The following is a 16,949-nucleotide window of genomic DNA, read 5'->3' as shown; positions in this document are numbered from 1 at the left end:
CTGCCAAAGTGTCTGTGCTTTTTTTTATTATTGTATCTCAAGTGATTTCAATGATTGCAAAAACAACAAGAAAGGACGTGACAGAAACTGAGGCTTTCATGATAATTTTTATTAATTTCAACTGCACCATACAACACGATCCTCACTTCAGTGACACATTTAAAGCTAAGAGCATAAATTGTTTTAACGACAGCTATACAAATACACCTTTTTTTGGTTTAAAAATCAGTCAGTCACTTGTGTAAAAATCCTCAGTTACATTCAGGAGGAGTTGCTATGCAGCTGTAATTCACTTCTGCTGGCATCCTATGGCACGGAAGTAATCACAACAACGCCACCACAGAGTCTCTCATTACATGATGGTAGTTCAATTACAAAGTAAGAACATCAAAGTAATTTTCAAGACACTTAAGGAGAAAACTGAGCTTTGATCCTGCGACTGACCAACTGGGCATCTGAGTCACAGAAACCTACAGTGTTGGGCCATCAAGTCCGTGTTAGTTTGTCCGGGGGCATGAATCCTGCGTCTCCCAGAGTTCTGAGGGCCACCCTGCCGCTAGGGCGGATGGTGAGCCACGTGATGCTGCCGTTGTTCAAGCCCATACGCAACCAGCCCTCTGGAGGAAACTGCAGAGCCCTGAGAAAACAAATGAAAGATAACAGCAGCTAAGAATGAACCACAGTACTGGAGCAACTGTTATCTTTACATCCTGTTTAATAAATTATTTGATTTATATGTTTGTGACATGGTCCAGAAGAAGTCATTTGGGGGGATAAATACACTTGTTGAAACTAAAGCTCAATCAAATCATTTTAGTGTATTCTCTTCAAATACTATTAAAATCAAGGCATTAACAAATGTTTAGTAAAAGAAGCAGACATCTTACAGAGAATTAAACTTGACTTTGGAACAAAATGGTGTTTTGATGTACTTAACGTCCTTTTTATCCATAGTGTCTAATATGGGCAAGAGGAGGCCTTACATATGTAGCAGCTAGAATATTTACAATTAAAATCATTTTTCTTTTAAAGGAATGGTTTGACATTTTGGAAAATACGCTTATTAGCTTTTTTGCAGTGTTGGATGAGAAGATCGATACCACTTCCATGTTTGTACGGTAAACTGTGAAGCTACAACCACAAGATCGTTAACTAGCTTAGCATAAAGACTGGACACAGAGTGAAAGGTTGAACTATTTGTTACAGGATTCCATTAAAATCACAATGACACAAGCCAAGCACATATTCAATCAAAAAATACTATGGGAATCTATTACGGCAAAGTTTGAATAATGGTTAGCACAACAAGAAGCCAGTAACTTAGCAGCAACGAGGCAAAGCTCTGGCCTCGGCTGAGCCGCGACCACGGAGTCCGCCGGCGACACAAACCTGCAGACAAAATAACGGATGACATTGGCATGACAGACGATGATCTCATAGCTGTCCTCCTTCTGCTTAGGGTCAGCGCGGTGGATGTAGCGGCGGAAGGCTGCCTCAATGCGAGCTCCGTCTTCATGGTACTGCTGGAGGACGGTAGAGAGGTTGAAAGCCACCTTGTCAGATGAAAGGGTTCTGTCTGAACCCCTCAGTCAGTACAGAGTCAATACATGATGCTGCAGTGCAATGTAGGGAATGTATGAGGAGTTTCATTCCAAAATGAGGCCAACTGATACTCTAGCTGTGAAGTTTTTCCAAATGTTATTTTACAAAGTTGTGAAGATAAAACCTAAATTAGGTGATTGACTCAACCCTACTTGAATAAAGCCTTAGTAATTAAATTTTAGCAACAGATTATGTAACAATGGCAAAATGTTCATCTAAATGAATGTCATGATATAAAAAGATTTATCTTCAGCTGCTACCCTCCTTTAAAATGTTGGCATTTTGGAAATTAACTCTTCCTGTGGTCCATTCCTGTGGCATTGCACTGATGTATTGGCAGATTTTGGCTTGGAGCCCTTGGCTGTGAGCCTTAACAAGCACTTGACAGGACATTTGCACAGACATGTGGGCAGCAGAAAGCTACCTAACCAAATACAAAGATATGCAAATACAGAATATCAGTCCAACAGCCCGCTCTCGTAGTGTGTGTGTGCAGCTTCTCTCACCACAGCATCGGGCTTCCAGTGAGTGACAGGTGGAACCGGCTCGATAGGTGCGCCCTCTCTTAGCAAATCACAGCTCACCAGATCCACTCCTAAGTCCGTATGACATTCAGAGGGAAAATAAAAGTTAATCTAATGTTCTGCATTTCTGCACCAGCTTTGACTGGTACTGTTCTATACAGAATCTAAATAGTAACAAGATACAACAAAGATAAAGAGGATATGAATAGAAATTTTAACAGTGTGTCAAGTCAAACAATATCTTGATATAGTAAGTGGCTAAGATATTTGAAGAGGCACATACTGGCCAAAATTACACAAGTACATAATTATTTTTAAAAAAGCACTTTTGTACTTCAGTAGCAATGTTATCCCCACATAGTTTGTCTAATATACTCAATGTTTTTTAATCCAAGTATCCAAATAAACTCAAAATCATATCAGAAGTCAGAAGAATTGTTTTGTGGATGAGACAAAAAAATAAATAAACCAAAAACTACTTTAGGTGTAGACTGCTCTTAACAACCACAAATATAGTGGATATACAGCTAAAATCTAGTACGTACTGATGATAAAAAGCAATATTAAATATTAACCTTAATTTCTTTTTTCTTTATCATTTATTGTTCATATAACATGCATCCTAAGAAGTCCTGTAAGACTGAAACAGTGATTGGCGCAATAAAAAATTAATGAACTTTCCAAACTTTCCCAATCTGGAGGCAAAGAAAGAAGTAAGAAGCCTGGGTGTTTGACCAGCAGTGTGGCATCTATCCACTACCTGGAAGATGTTTGCTGATGATATTTGCTGTCTCTGTGGCCCTGGCCATGCTTGAGTGGATCAGAACATCATACTTCAGTCCCAACGCTGCCAGGCGCTTGCCCGTCAACTCAGCCTGCTCACGACCTGGAGAGGGAACATGACAGTCATCATTATATTTAACACACGTCTGTAAGTTCCAGTCACTGGACTATGGGGGAAAATTTTGGTAACTGGTAACTTAAGTTGTTACTAAACCAACTGCTCTAAGGGTGTCATTGAGAAAAGCAAAGAGTTATACTGCATCCATCAACTTAGACAAAGATACAACAACACACACCAGAGCTGCTGATGCATACTTGTAAGCCTCCATTTCAATTATATAACACCCCAAACTGTAAAGTGGAAAATGTATTTCTGGTCAATGAGAAGACATTAAGAGGCCATTCTGAAACTAGACCTAATGGTGTGAGGATCCTCTCTTTGTCGCTGATCCCGCTCAGGTTGTACTGGGAGTGTCTGATGAGGAGGATGTTGCGTGTAGCTTTAGGTTTGCCATTGTCCTGCTCGGAGCTGGGGTCTTCAGTTGCGCTCTCTTTCTTCTTCCCATTGGTCAGTGCAGATGGGTCTCTCCTGAAAAGAGTTAGGATGACCGTGATCTTGAGATTAGAAGTGGCTTTGGTCTCTCATGGTTAAGTTGAGGCATGGAAAACTGGGTTAACACAACTATAATTTAGGAAGATGGTCGGTAAGATACATTGAAAAACTTCCATATATCTTGTTCTGTACTGTTTGGAAAGATCCCTACGCCAGACTCAAAGAAAAAAGCTATTTATACAAGATTTGCTTTTCAGTGACAATGCACCTCTTAGAATAAGGATCGTGAACTCTTACAGATCCTTAAGACCCACTCTTAGATTTGGCATAAATCCAAAACTTCAAGTATAGCTTTGGTCATTCAGCAAGATGTACAATTCAGTAAGGCCAGGATCCTCCTAGTGGCACTGGCAGGTAGTTGCAGCCTGTGGCATTCTGGTGGGAGTTGAAAGACTCGCTGTCAACCAAATTTCCTGGGTTGTCAGCAGCCCTTAATCTGTTTTAGGGTGGTTGTTTAGCATCCACGTTCACCTTTTTTGTTTTTTTACTTATTTTATGTAATTACTTCTGCCAAGGAGGTTATGATTTTGCCTGTTTTGAAATAAAAAGGCACAAAATTAGACACTTTACTGATCCTCTGTTTTATTATTGCAAGAGTGAAATTGTGTAACATAAAAATAATTTAGCAAACATAAGTTTAGTAACGTAGGCGACTTAATAAAACATAAAATTCTGAAAAAGTCAGCTGACATAGTGACAACTGACATAGTAAAGTGGTATAAATATTAACATTAAATGTAATAATACAGCATGCTCCGATAGCCTACTGGTTAAGATACATGAGGAGGGGGACTTTATGCCTTTATCATAGGGACAGTGTAGTTATGACAGGAAAAAATAAAGGGAGAGAGACATGGGGCACAACATGCAACAAAGGTCCACTGCCGGACTTGAACTGGATATGAGGCATGTGTCTTACCAATAGGCTACCAGAGCACACAATACTATTTCATTTAATATTTTAATATTTACACCACTTAACTATGTCAGTGTCAGTTGTCACTTTGCTGCTGCTTAGATGTCACAAAAATGTGAAAAACATAGACAAAAAAGGAAAAACAAACAAGTTTGTAAATAAAAATGTGAACATGTAGCTGACTTTTATCATTTTATTTCTTATTTATTAAGTAGCCTACATGTTACTAAACTTATGTTTTCTCAATCATGTTTAAACCTGTGTTCACACAATTTTGTTTAAATCACACAATTTCACTCTTGCAATAATAAAACGAAGGATTAGTAATGAGTGTTTTTTTGTCCTTTTTTATTTCAAAATGGGCAAAATCATAACCTCCTTGGTGGCAGTAATTACATAAACTGAATGAAAAACAAAAGTGGAACACGGTTGCTCAACAACTATCATAAAACAGACTTCGTGCTGCTGACCTGTAATTGAAACAAACCAGGAAATTTGGCCCTGCCCTAGTTGACAGTGAGTTTTTCAACTGCCAACAGAGTACCACAGGCTGCCACTGAGGTGCCACAGCGGTGTCACAGGGTGCCACATCTGTGTCACAGCCTGCCACTGAGGTGCCACAGCGGTGTCACAGGGTGCCACATCTGTGTCACAGAATATCACTGAGGTGCCACAGCGGTGTTACAGGGTGCCACCGAGGTGACACTACCTGCCAGTGCCACTAGGAGGATCCTGGCCTCACTCCTAAAATTTCCTCCTAAATATATTTTAACCAAAATAACGTTACATCGCGTTGGATGGGCTATTGTCCAACGGATACAAGATTTGGCGTTACACTCATACAAAGCTGTGAGGTAGAAAACAGACAGAACATAAAACACAAAAACATCTTCGTACAAATAATCACACAGTCGTGAGACAACGCGTGTGGAGGCTCATACTTATCCCAGTTGAAGTCCCAGGCGTGTCCCGTCGGGGCGGGTGTGTGGCTGGCTGATGTCCACGCCGGCTGCGCAGCTTGAAGGACGGTGAATTTCGGCCACCGACTGGCCGCCTCTCTGCGCTCACCGAAATATCCGCGGGAGTCTGCAGCGGCAGCCGCGAATACTAGAACCGCAGAGCCTCCGGCGAACCCACAAATAAGTTTGAAAGTTTTCCTATACGACATACTGCGAGCTCCCTCGAAGCAGCAAACTAATGCTAGCTAATTAGCTGAGCTTAACTGATGTGCTGTTAACAAAGTCCACCGCTATCTCTTCTCACAAGGTTTTCTGTTGCTAAATGGCTTTTAGCTGTTAATTCCAACCCGAGAGAAGAACATAAAATACGCTTTTTGTAGCACCAATATGTACCAGACCGCGGTGGAAACTAAAAATACAGTCGGCAAAGGAGATGGCAAGCTAATCTTGGCAGCTTCCTACAAACACTACGGTGGCCAGTGCGAGCCAAAACAGTTGCTTTCGCATAAATGTAGAAATATGCCACTCGAGGGCGCCCTAATCCATAAACCCACAGTAGTACAGTGTAGATTATTTTCCCTTCTCTGTAAACTCTATTCAACACGAGAATTCAGTGGAGTCAAATGTATGAGCTTCTGAGACACCGGTTAACATTTTAAAGCCACACATCTCAACACATAAATTCAATAAAAGTTCAGCTCCTTTAAGAAAATATCGCTGCTTCCTACAGTCTATTTCGGCAATAGAAGATTAACACAAATGCTCATTTTTATCAACTGAATTTTCATGTAAAATTGCGCCGATTGGTTACAGAATCATACCGAATTTAAGAATGGGACCACACTTTTTCTATAAAAGCTATTACGCCTGGTTTGTCCATTTGTGTGCTTGTATAGGAGGACAGCAAGAACATACTGCAAGAATCTAGATGGACTTTGGTGCAGCTGCATATCCGAAACAACCTGCAATGTTTCAAGACATGAAAACTGTTAGTCTTATTAAACTTTGAGAGACATTATGATGTTAATTAAACACATAACACGTTTAATTAGGTAAACCTTTTGCGAGAAAGGTAGTTTTTTTATATCCGCAAAATCTCTCAGGTAAAAAAAAATATTGCAGAGTGACTAAATGCTTTCAGTGATGACACGCAGAGTAGTCGACGTTATAGCACCGCTCATTTTCTTATGAGGACACTTGCACGGTTGCACGGCACAGAGGCTCCACCTTTTCAAGCGGTTCAGTGACCTCACCAGTGGGCTGGATTGTAAGGGTGGGATTTCCAGGCTTTCAGAAAGCTCCATGTATTCCTGCCTCTCTCTATCTTAGGATCTATGCGGCTTCAACGGTAGCAAAGACGGACTGGTTGTATCTTTTAATAGCCACAGAAAGGCCTATATATTGCACACTGGATCTTTTTTTCTACATGCGACTCCAATCGGAATAAATAATTGAGGAATGTGGAAATTACAGAATGCCCAACAGCGCTGGAAAGAGATTTAAACCCACCAAATACATCCCAGTGTCCACAGCTGCCACACTCCTTGTGGGATCGACCACTTTATTTTTCGTTTTCACGTAAGTTGCATCGCTTCTTGTTCTGTGCATAACGGGATTTCCATACAGTGTGTGCCGCCAGATTACACAGGCAAAAGTGGATGGCAGCTCGAAGTTTGCATGGGTGGATTCAGTCACTTAGGTGGAATAAGTGGTTTTCTATCTGTCCCAATGGGGAATCTCGCAGTGGTTCTGAAATGGGTTTGCCAAAAAAAAAAGCAGCCCTGTGCCGCCTTCCTGTACAGCCTCAGTGAGACCATTCAGCCATAATACCTGCAAGGCAAACTTCCAATAAGCCATGCAAGTTTAACAACGCTGTGATCGCAAAGGAGCCCACAGTTTAGGCCGCAGATACTCACTTTCCATTGAAAAAAAAAAAAAACCGCAGGCAGTTGTTGATAGAATTAAAATGGTTGCATTCGCTCGGCAGGCGGTTGAGTTTGATTCATGCATACTCATTTTGGGTTGATACAGTGTCACAACAGCCTATCAAGAAGCATTATAATCATCCTAAACTAGCAGCTCCCAAAGTGGAGTCCTGCAGGGGTCCCCCAGCTTGGTTTTATTGCATTTACTACTACCATGTCTGACCCAATGTGTGGACAGCAAGAAAAGTGTTTTTCTTTGAAGGAAATGTGATGAGCTGAGCTGATAATGTATGTGCAACTTCTGATCCAGGCCAACAGGTCCTTACTCTCTCAAAGTCAGATGATATGACAAGGTGGTGACTGTGGTCAGTCCACACCAGCTGCAATTAGGAGGATGATTACATATCAACACAACCCATCAACAAACATCACAATCACTCCAGGTATACCCCCATGTAGAAAGGCTTTCGCCCCAGGTCCCTCTATCTGATGAATGAGGCGTTTAGTGCTGTGACGTTACTACAGAGCTGCCACTATGGGAAGGGAGATGAGAGCGAGAGAGAGAGAGAGAGAGAGAGGGTGGTGTGTCTGGTGTGAATCATCATTCCCACTTACATTCTTCCCTAGTGTTAACCCTCAGGTGAACGGATTATCAGTGAAATCAACGTCATGCTCGATCTCACATCCTCAAGAAACCCCAAGGGAGGCTGAACATCAGTTTAGGAACATCTGAGCCAGATTAAGGACTGTAGGGATACATCATCCAATCATTCTCCTATGTAGACTCAGTGTGTCCACTGAAGAATGAAAAGGCTGAATGTGATTCTTCCCCATCCAAGGTTGGGTGGTTTTAAAGTGTTTTAAAACACATATGTCACAAGGGATGATGTGTCACTGCATTTGCATAATATTTTGAATACACATTTTCTACTTAATATGCCTTTAATTAATAGCTGCTGTGGGTCTAATGCTGTTTGTGTACTTAAACAATTAAATCATGTATTGCTAATCTGTTTTGGATGCAGGAAAACACTGATGATGCTTTAGCTGCACCCTGACAGGAGGAAACATATGGTGTTTGTGGGTTGTGCAGGTAGCTTGGATTGTAGCTTTAAAATCCCATCACTCCTTGGTGTGCTGTCTAGGGCTTTGCATACACAAACGGCCTGATTTACAAGTCTCGGTGTACAATGAATGTGTCATGATTTTATTGGATTTTGCAATTCAGTCACATTGTTCACAGAAAGCAGAAGTCTGAATTTTTGCTGCCCAGAGATTTTTAAAAATATTGCTCTTTTGCCGGGGTTCAACCTACACTTTAAGGTTCATCCCCCAGCAGATGGTTTAAGGGTGAGGATTAAGACTTTACTCTGTTGCTCTTTCTTTTAACAGTAAAAGGCCCAGAGGATTGAGTCTAGTATAATAGAACCCCCTGGGGAGCCGTACACATCCAAACTAGGCCATGTCTCCCTATTCTCAAACACACATAGAGTCCATTATGTTGTATTCAGTCTACCCTTGTCTTTGGCTGGAGAGCTAAGCTACATATGTACAGAACAGTGTCAGTGATAAATGTCTTTATCTAAAAGATCTGTGACATGCAACAAGTGCAAAAGTAGGGACACTTTTAATTCCTACCTTGTTAACCTTGCTTATTCAGGTCCAGAGACAAATATCTTTTTTTATGCCCAGGACTCAGTGTGTTAAATGTCTTACTGTTGCCAGCAGTCTACTTGGTGTCATGTGGGCAGTGGAGGGTGAGACCTTGGGCCAGCACTGGCTCACACACACTGTCCACGGTGTCATGGTGTTTGGCTTACTGACACCTGACCGTTTGTGTTTCCCACTGAGATTGAATTAGAACACATTAGTACAGAATTATTTATATCTCCAGAGCATGACCACGACCCATCACAAAAAACCTGATGATAAATTAAGCTTTTAGTCATGGTTTAGCCACGATAATATTATCCCAGCCTGATCTGTGTCTATAGCGAGATTCTATTATACAGCAGCTTAGACCTCTTGCCATATCTAAATGTAGCCCAGCTCTGTGTGACTGCACTGAAGAAGCTCTCTTTTACCTTTTAGTAATTCCTTAGGATGGCTTAATCACTTCCCTTGATTATACGCCAATGAATAAACCTGTTGTGGAAACAGAATAGCCAAGCCAGCCATTATCATTCGTTGCCAAGCTTAATAGGCCACACTTTATAGTACGCATGGGTGGATGAATGGAAACTGTCAATTGATTATCTGGACAAGACTTGCGTTCAGCACTTTTTTTTGCAGTGTGGTGGTGAATTATAAGAGAGGTAGTCAGTGGTGGCATTTGTTGCCAGCATATCTCCAGCCTGAGAGCAGAGCAGCAGGAATCTAATCTTCAGCTTCCACATCTGTTTCCTGCTTTTCATTGTGCATCCATTCAATCGGACTTCATTCAGATGCTACAGAATGCATTGTTCTGCATTTGTTCTCCACTCAGAAGGTCTTGTAAAGATTTTTAATCTCTAGGTATTTACAATGTGTTGGTTGATGGAGTGCAGAGTTGCAGAAAGATGTGAAAAAGGGGGTGGCAGTTAACTAACATTCACCTTTTTAAAACAAGTGGTTCTGTACTGAACCAATTCAAGTCCTATATCTTGGCACATATATAGCATATTGAACCATTTTACCGGGTTCATTATCTAGAACCTCTGAGAAACTGGTGTTTGGAGCGATATTGTTCAATAGGGTGCCTCATTTATGCAGTACAGTAACTTCTCTCACAACAACAGTGGTAGTAATAGAAGTGCAGTATTTCTCTGGTAACAAGGACACAGAAACGGATGTAATCTGGGCTAAAACTGAACCACATTTATTAACATAAAAGCTAGTGTTATGTAGATAGGCCTTTATTTGCACAGCATTTACATTTAGTTAGGCTACAATTGGTTTAGATGTCATTTTAAGGATTTTAATGAGGTAAATGATTATTTTTTTCTCTAAATATTCACCTTTCCCCTCTCCACTCTGCTACCTTTTATGATGTAATATTCATTGAAGGTCTAAAAGCATTCTGTAACTAAATGTTTGGTGATTGATCCTAATTGGTGTCCTGCATGTGATTATGTATGCGGAGATGCTGTTGTGTTATTGCAAGGGGTTCGGTAAACAAGATTGTAATCATCAACGTCTCACTGCTTGGTATTAGTGTCCATTAGAGCCAGTGAGCCTTCCTCCTGCGTGACGTTAGTGGCTGCAGAGCACCCTGTGTTTGACTGTAGTGAAATTAATTGTTGGTTTAACTCATCATGTTTATGCTCGTGTGTTGGAGCCAAACCGTCTTGGCTGCCCGCTTTAAATATTGCTCATATGACATTGTGGCTGATTTGGGTTTAGTTTGTTTATTTAAATGTGTGATGGAGAATATATTGCCAAGTTTAAGATGTGGCGAGGGCAGTGCATTTCTCCGAAGGAGGAAATTACCAATTGACATGTTACTATTATGCCTCAATAGCTCTTATAGCTCTTTTTTCAGCCTCCCTGGTGTGATATTCATGTACAGCATACTGAGAAATGAACAGGAGTTTGTAACATGCCTGCACAACTTCTGAACTTTAACCTCCAAGTGAGCTTTACAAAAATATTTTCATGATTCCCACGAGAGGAGCCAATTTCAGCTCTTAAGGCAAGCTCATCAGTATTCGTCTTCAACATGTCCTACCCATCTTGCTATCGGAAACATTCGCTGAAATGCTTCTACACCTCTGTCCTCACATGCTGTCACAGCATTAGATTTCAGCAACTCAGCTGAGTTGGATAAGGAGGGATCCTGTCCTCATGTCACACAGAGGATAAAACTATGATAATCTTGACTGAAAACTGACGAGGCCAAAAGTAGCTGATGGACTTACAAGCTCACCAGGCCCAAAAGATCTCCTTGGTTTATAATCCATGTGGTGCAGTCTCCTGGTTTGTAGAGATAACTGCTATATTTTTTTTCTTTGAGGATAAAACCAGTAGCAGGTCGGTGTGGTGTGACTAGCTTTGTCAGATTAGATAACGATGTAATTTCCTCTGTAGGTCCTCGTTTTGTAGAGAAGGCCTGAAGATTGACAATTGCAGAGCAGGGTTGTGTCAATTCTGCTCTCAGAAGGTACTTAAGGGGACAGGTAATAATGAATGGAGAAGGGACCTTATTTCACTTTGAACTGATGAAAAAGATTAGGCCACAATTATATATTGACCCAAAGCTTTTTGACATCATACTCTCATTGCTTTTGACAGCACATCTTTGGTTCCTGGTACTGCAGCTTCACCCATGCACAGCTTTCAAGGTGATGTAGAATACAGAAGTTTCCTTTTTCTAAAACACCACGCTTTGAGTCAGAGGGACTAACTTTATTCATTGTGAAGGATTTATCCTCGCAAATAGTCAAATAGTATTATGACCCACCTCCTATGTCTTGATTTCATCAATACAGAAGCAGAACTCCTTTGTTCCTCTTTTTGGCCTCCATGATCATCAGCCAGGAAAGAGGCAGAAAAAGGCACATAGGCATGAGGGAGAGTGCACAGTTGAAACACTGCAAATAACAATCACTCTGACAAAACACTCAATGCAGACAGACACAGACACAGACATTCCACGGAGTGAAACAGATGAAAGAGCAGGAGGAGTTAACAGATAAGTAATTAGAATAGTAAAAATTAAAATAAGTTCCCTTTCAAATCAATTATCCCAAGATACAAGTGGAAAGTATTGTTCTTGCAACTGCATTTATAAACTTTTTTTTTTACTCAAACGTAGTTTAACTATGTCATGTGATATGCTATTTCAGTACTATGCACATAACAGACAACATCTGTGCTTATGCTTGTATGTGTATACATATGTCTATCTTTGTGAAACACTTGTTTTCTTTTTAAAGTGCTATATAAATAAAATAAACTTGAGACTTGAAGTACACTTTACCAGCAAATATTGCTGGAACCACTACAGAAAATTGCAGATGAACATTTAAGGGGATCCAGGGATCCCGGGATTCACATTATAGACACTAACTTTGACTGTCTCTGAAGCAAATTGGCCACAATTTCACACATTGACCATACACAGTCCAGCTGTGTACTAGGTTTTGAATTAGTCTTGTTCTTTGTAACTTTGATGCACATCATGTAGCTCCAAGCTGAGATACTTTCTATTTAAATCCATCTGCACAGTGTTGCTGTTTCCATTTATAATGTGGAGCGTTTTTACTTAGAGACTCAGCTATAGTTGATACTGTATGCACATACCACTGGTAGACAGCAGTGTTCCCGGTGGTATTCAAGGACGCCCGGTGTCCTTGAGAGGATTCCAGGGAGCCTCTAAATGAGAAATAATCAAATGTTGTAATTGTATATCAAATGTTCAAATTCACAATTCACAATTCAAAAATAAGAGAAGACATGTAGCAAGCTAGTTTCTCTGGAAACCTTTGTTTGGATTTGGTGATAGTTTTGAAATGTCTAGCATCAGACACCGGTGACTCATTGCAAATGTTGGAGACAGGAGGAGAACTGATGGCATTACTCCAGCAGGAGCTTATGTCTCAATGTTGACTCCATATGTTTTAAGCTGCTGACAGTTGGACAGCAACAGGATCAAACGTTCAAGGAAAATTCCTTGATCTGATAATGATCTAACATTTAGTGTGGATGGTAAGGGAGTTCTGAATAGGACTTCCTTAAGATATAGCTAATACACACACACACAAACCAGTACTGCCCACCATGGCAGGGCCATGCTAGTGCCATATATCAGCCATGTCTATTGAGCCAAGGTATGTCCAGCTGTTATGTCTCCTCAGAGAGTAGAGGTTGCTGTAGAGTAGAAGTTCTCATTGGGGGGTTGGGAGTTCAACAAAGGTCCTTGACAGACTACTGAAGGGACTGCAGAAACATTAAAGTAGTTAATTAAGTTCTCTCATCGTTATATTTTTCACTGTTTCTATCTGTGTATAACTTTCATCTCTTTAACTACTGGGACCAATTTTTTTGGACCATCACTTCTGCTCTTTGCTGTGGTTGGGCCCAATCTACAGGCTGATTACACACAAGAGCCTGGCAAAGAATCACAATCAACCAGGTCCTTATACCCATAAAACTTGTATGCATCCAACATTTTTTATTTTACAGCCATATGTTTTTGAGGAGCAGGTGTTGTTATTTTGCAGCCGGTGGGAGAGGTGTTGTTAGTGGCCAGTGTTTTATTGGACCACAGCGCAAAGGCAATCTTGTACTGAAGAGAAAATAATCCTGAGCTACCACCTCGTCTTCCCTCCAGCAAGCTTCAAGTAGGGCTGAGCAGCAGGCTGCTGGCAGAGCTTTCATACAGTCAGAGCAATCTGCCTCCACTGGTATTGATGAGTGAAAGAGGCCCAGAGAATAAAAGGCCAGGTCATCTAATCTCATTCCATCCCAGCCCGAGTCACTGCTCCACAACTAGGTTAAGATAATGCTGACAGATCCTCTTCCCTTGCTCCCAACCATGCATCACTGAGCAAGACACTGTCTACAGTGCAGGCCACAAACACAAACTGGTGCCAACTCAACATTACACTAAGTTTCAAGTTGAGGCTGATTTAGTTCATTTTCAACAGTTCTTATATTATAAATAGTTAACCGCTCCATTTTAATGATCATATTTGACAGCTAATAAGCTTGTCTGACTTACTAACTGTGACAGAGTCCTAATTTCCAATAAAAACTCATTTGCATAAGACCATATGTCTTTAACTGGCTGAGATCATTGTTTGCATATTAGCATGATTTATCATAAATGAATAAAAGCATAAACATCTTAATCTGCAACAGCAGCTGATAAAGAATCCAAAATGTGAATCATATTCTTAGCGTGATTTTCCAGCACATGTTAAGCTTCAATAGAAATCAGTACTGTCTAAAATTAGCTCAGCCTCTTTCTGCCAAGCACTGAACTTGTGTTTTTCGCTTGTGCACTCTTGTGTAATATGCGCGAATCAGACAAATGTAAAAGCCTAGAAGAACAGCAAGAAACTGTCTTAAATTTGTCGGAATCTGTCATCTCTACTCTAGAGCAATAGAGTTGGATGAACATTTTAGAATCATTTTGTTTCCCACCGCAGCTTATAAGGTTCTTTTGGTTTCTCTGAAGCAGTGACTTTCTGGAGTTCTGGTGCTTGCCAAAAAAGTAAATTTGTGCCTTGTGATGCCATAGTTAAGTTAAATGAATCCATGTGGAGTCAGTGCACAGCAGTGTGTGGGCGAAAAGTGCGGGAAAGTCCAGTGAGGTGCTTTCAGTTTGCTGTACTCCTCTGCACTCCAACCAGTCGAATAGGTCGAGGACGCCTGGAAAGTCTCCTCTTGGGGAACATGTGGGATTAATTTAGACCTCCAGCCTCTCCCTCCTTGGGTGTCTCCACCCTGTTTCCCCTCATGTTGTTTTGCCAGAGGGAGACCATGACTGGTAATAAGTAGAAACAGAGCTCTAAGCCTTAACACCCTCTGCTGGAGTGGCTTTCTGAGAGATCAAGGTGTCTGTAGCAACCAGAGGCTATCTGTGTTTAGAAGAGTGAAGCTGAGTCCATCTCTGGCACACAGAGGAAGACAGGCAGATAGACTCTGTGATTATAAGGGCAGGTCTTCCGCATCTTTGGTACTTTTTGAAATGCGTGGTTTTAGATGTCAGAGGAGATAAGTCAACACAGCGAACAAAACTAGCAGTCTTTTATCTGTGTAGTGGGGTTCAACCATAAAGCTTTTTTATGTGATTATAGCTTCATACAAATTATTCTAATGGCATACCTTTTGTAGGAAAAAGAAACTATTTGTATAACAAGAGTATTGCAGCCACACTAGATGCTCTGAAGCTATAGGTATAGTTGTATGTTGATCAAAATGCTAATGACAACATGCCAACATGCTCACAATGAAAACATTGGCATGCTGATGATGAAATTGTTAACCATTTATACCATCTTATTTTATCATATTGCCATACTACATTTTGATAATGGACATTTAATACAAAGTGTAGGCTGATGGGAATGTCATTTGTTTTACAGTTTTTTGGTTATTAACATATTGGAAAAATTCAAAATGTTTATAAATAGATGAAAAGTCACGTAATCACATAAGTTCAATTCATTAACAATCAATTCATCCTAGTGGGAACATGAATATCTGTACTAAATTTTGTGGTATGACAGACGTTTTGGATTTATCATTAGGAGTCATCCTCTGGGCACTAGGAAAATATGTACCAAATTTCATAGAAATAGCAATAGTGTTGCACTTAAAACCAAAAATGTCAACCTCATGGTGGTGCCAGATGAAAATGCTTTTAAGATCATATAAGTGCAAGGCATTTATCTTAATCCTATGCCAATCACGAATGTGATTGGCATAGGATTAAGTTGGATCACAATTTCATAGTGATCCAACCAATATGTGTTGACATATTTTCAGTCTGGAAGTGGTGGACCAACTGACTAGTTTGCTATTTGTAAGGCCACACTGCTAAAAATATTCAGTAAAATTTCTATACATTTGAAGAAAATTGAGACAATTCTGGTGAAAATTGGTGCCGTCTCTGTGGTGTGCATTGATGTCTTCTACAGTATGTTGTGATACTACCACTGGGGGTTTGTCAGAGTCAAAAGGTAATTAACTCTGCACATAGCGGCTTTAATTAAAATAAACACATTGTATTCAATTTGCTCATTTTGTGCCAAATATATAACATAATGAACATTCCAAGCTAATATCTAACACACATTAATATCTAATGTGTGTTAGATGACATTCTATAAATACAAGTGGTTGCTCTGGTCTTTGAAGCCATGGATCCAGGGGGCTCCAGCCTGCCTTGCCTCTGTTAGACTTTTTCCCGTTCCCTTTGTAGTTCACTGTAGAGGCGACCTTATCATGTCACGTCTGTCACATGCCGTTATTTCACGCCTCTCTGGACAGTTTATTAATATGCATCAGTTTAATATTAACATTTCTTAGAGCCGCCAAATGCCATGTACTTATAGATAGATGTCCTTTTTTTCTTCATGTACCTGCACACAGATATACACAAGTCTTAGCAGGATAAAGGAGCTGGTAGGGGTGGGGTGATTATTATAGCTTGATCTGTTTGCCATGGTAAATTAACAAGGAGCCATTACGTCTAAAGTACAAACAAGACCCTTTTTATGCATTTAGAGGTTCATTAGCTGCTTTCTGCCTTCAACCCAAGCCTTATTTTTTATCCCTTAAAAGAGCTTTCACACACTTCACATATAATCTATTTAGACAATATGGAAACAGGAAAGGCAAATACAGCCCCATGTTGGACTTTTTGGCTATTAAGTGCACCTACATAGCTTTTTTTTTTTTTGAACAGCAGCCACTGTGGCACCAAGTGACAATTACAGGAAACTAGTAAATGTTAAAACATTAGTAGCACAAGTAGAGTCAAAAAAGACTCAATAATGTCAGTTATACAGCAATATATATCTAAAGTTTGCTAACATTAGCCACCACAAGCTATTGAATTGACCAAGAGTGTGTTTTATTACTCATGAATTCAACTTTTCATTTGTAAGGAGAAGATTGTGTTATTTGCTCTTTCAGAAG

General features: G+C 40.3%; 2 protein-coding genes across 5 annotated transcripts in view; one reads left to right on the top strand and one right to left on the bottom strand.

Moving 5' to 3' along the window:
• Positions 1-88: 88 nt before the first annotated feature.
• On the bottom strand, positions 89-5,883 carry pgam5 (PGAM family member 5, serine/threonine protein phosphatase, mitochondrial). Of its 4 annotated transcripts, none has more exons than XM_044365001.1 (6): positions 5,380-5,883; positions 3,326-3,498; positions 2,887-3,012; positions 2,109-2,203; positions 1,390-1,523; positions 89-637 (listed from the first exon to the last, which is right to left on the bottom strand). In XM_044365001.1, the coding sequence occupies exons 1-6, from the start codon at positions 5,604-5,606 to the stop codon at positions 487-489; spliced, it is 906 nt and encodes a 301-aa protein (XP_044220936.1). In that variant the 5' UTR covers positions 5,607-5,883; the 3' UTR covers positions 89-486. The 4 variants fall into 4 exon arrangements, with proteins under 4 accessions (XP_044220936.1, XP_044220945.1, XP_044220954.1 ...); XM_044365010.1 differs by having other exon boundaries at positions 1,390-1,520; XM_044365019.1 differs by having other exon boundaries at positions 2,109-2,197.
• A 105-nt stretch (positions 5,884-5,988) lies between these two features.
• The window catches only part of zdhhc8b (zinc finger DHHC-type palmitoyltransferase 8b), a 70,541-nt gene continuing 59,580 nt past the window's right edge, over positions 5,989-16,949 (top strand). The window contains exon 1 of the mRNA XM_044364988.1: positions 5,989-6,975. Coding sequence (XP_044220923.1) covers positions 6,872-6,975 — 104 coding nt within the window. The 5' untranslated portion in view covers positions 5,989-6,871. The remainder of the gene's footprint in view (positions 6,976-16,949) is intronic.

This window comes from Thunnus albacares, chromosome 2 (assembly GCF_914725855.1).
Source record: "Thunnus albacares chromosome 2, fThuAlb1.1, whole genome shotgun sequence".
Lineage (NCBI taxonomy): Eukaryota > Metazoa > Chordata > Actinopteri > Scombriformes > Scombridae > Thunnus > Thunnus albacares.
This window is presented reverse-complemented; position numbering and strand designations above follow the sequence as displayed.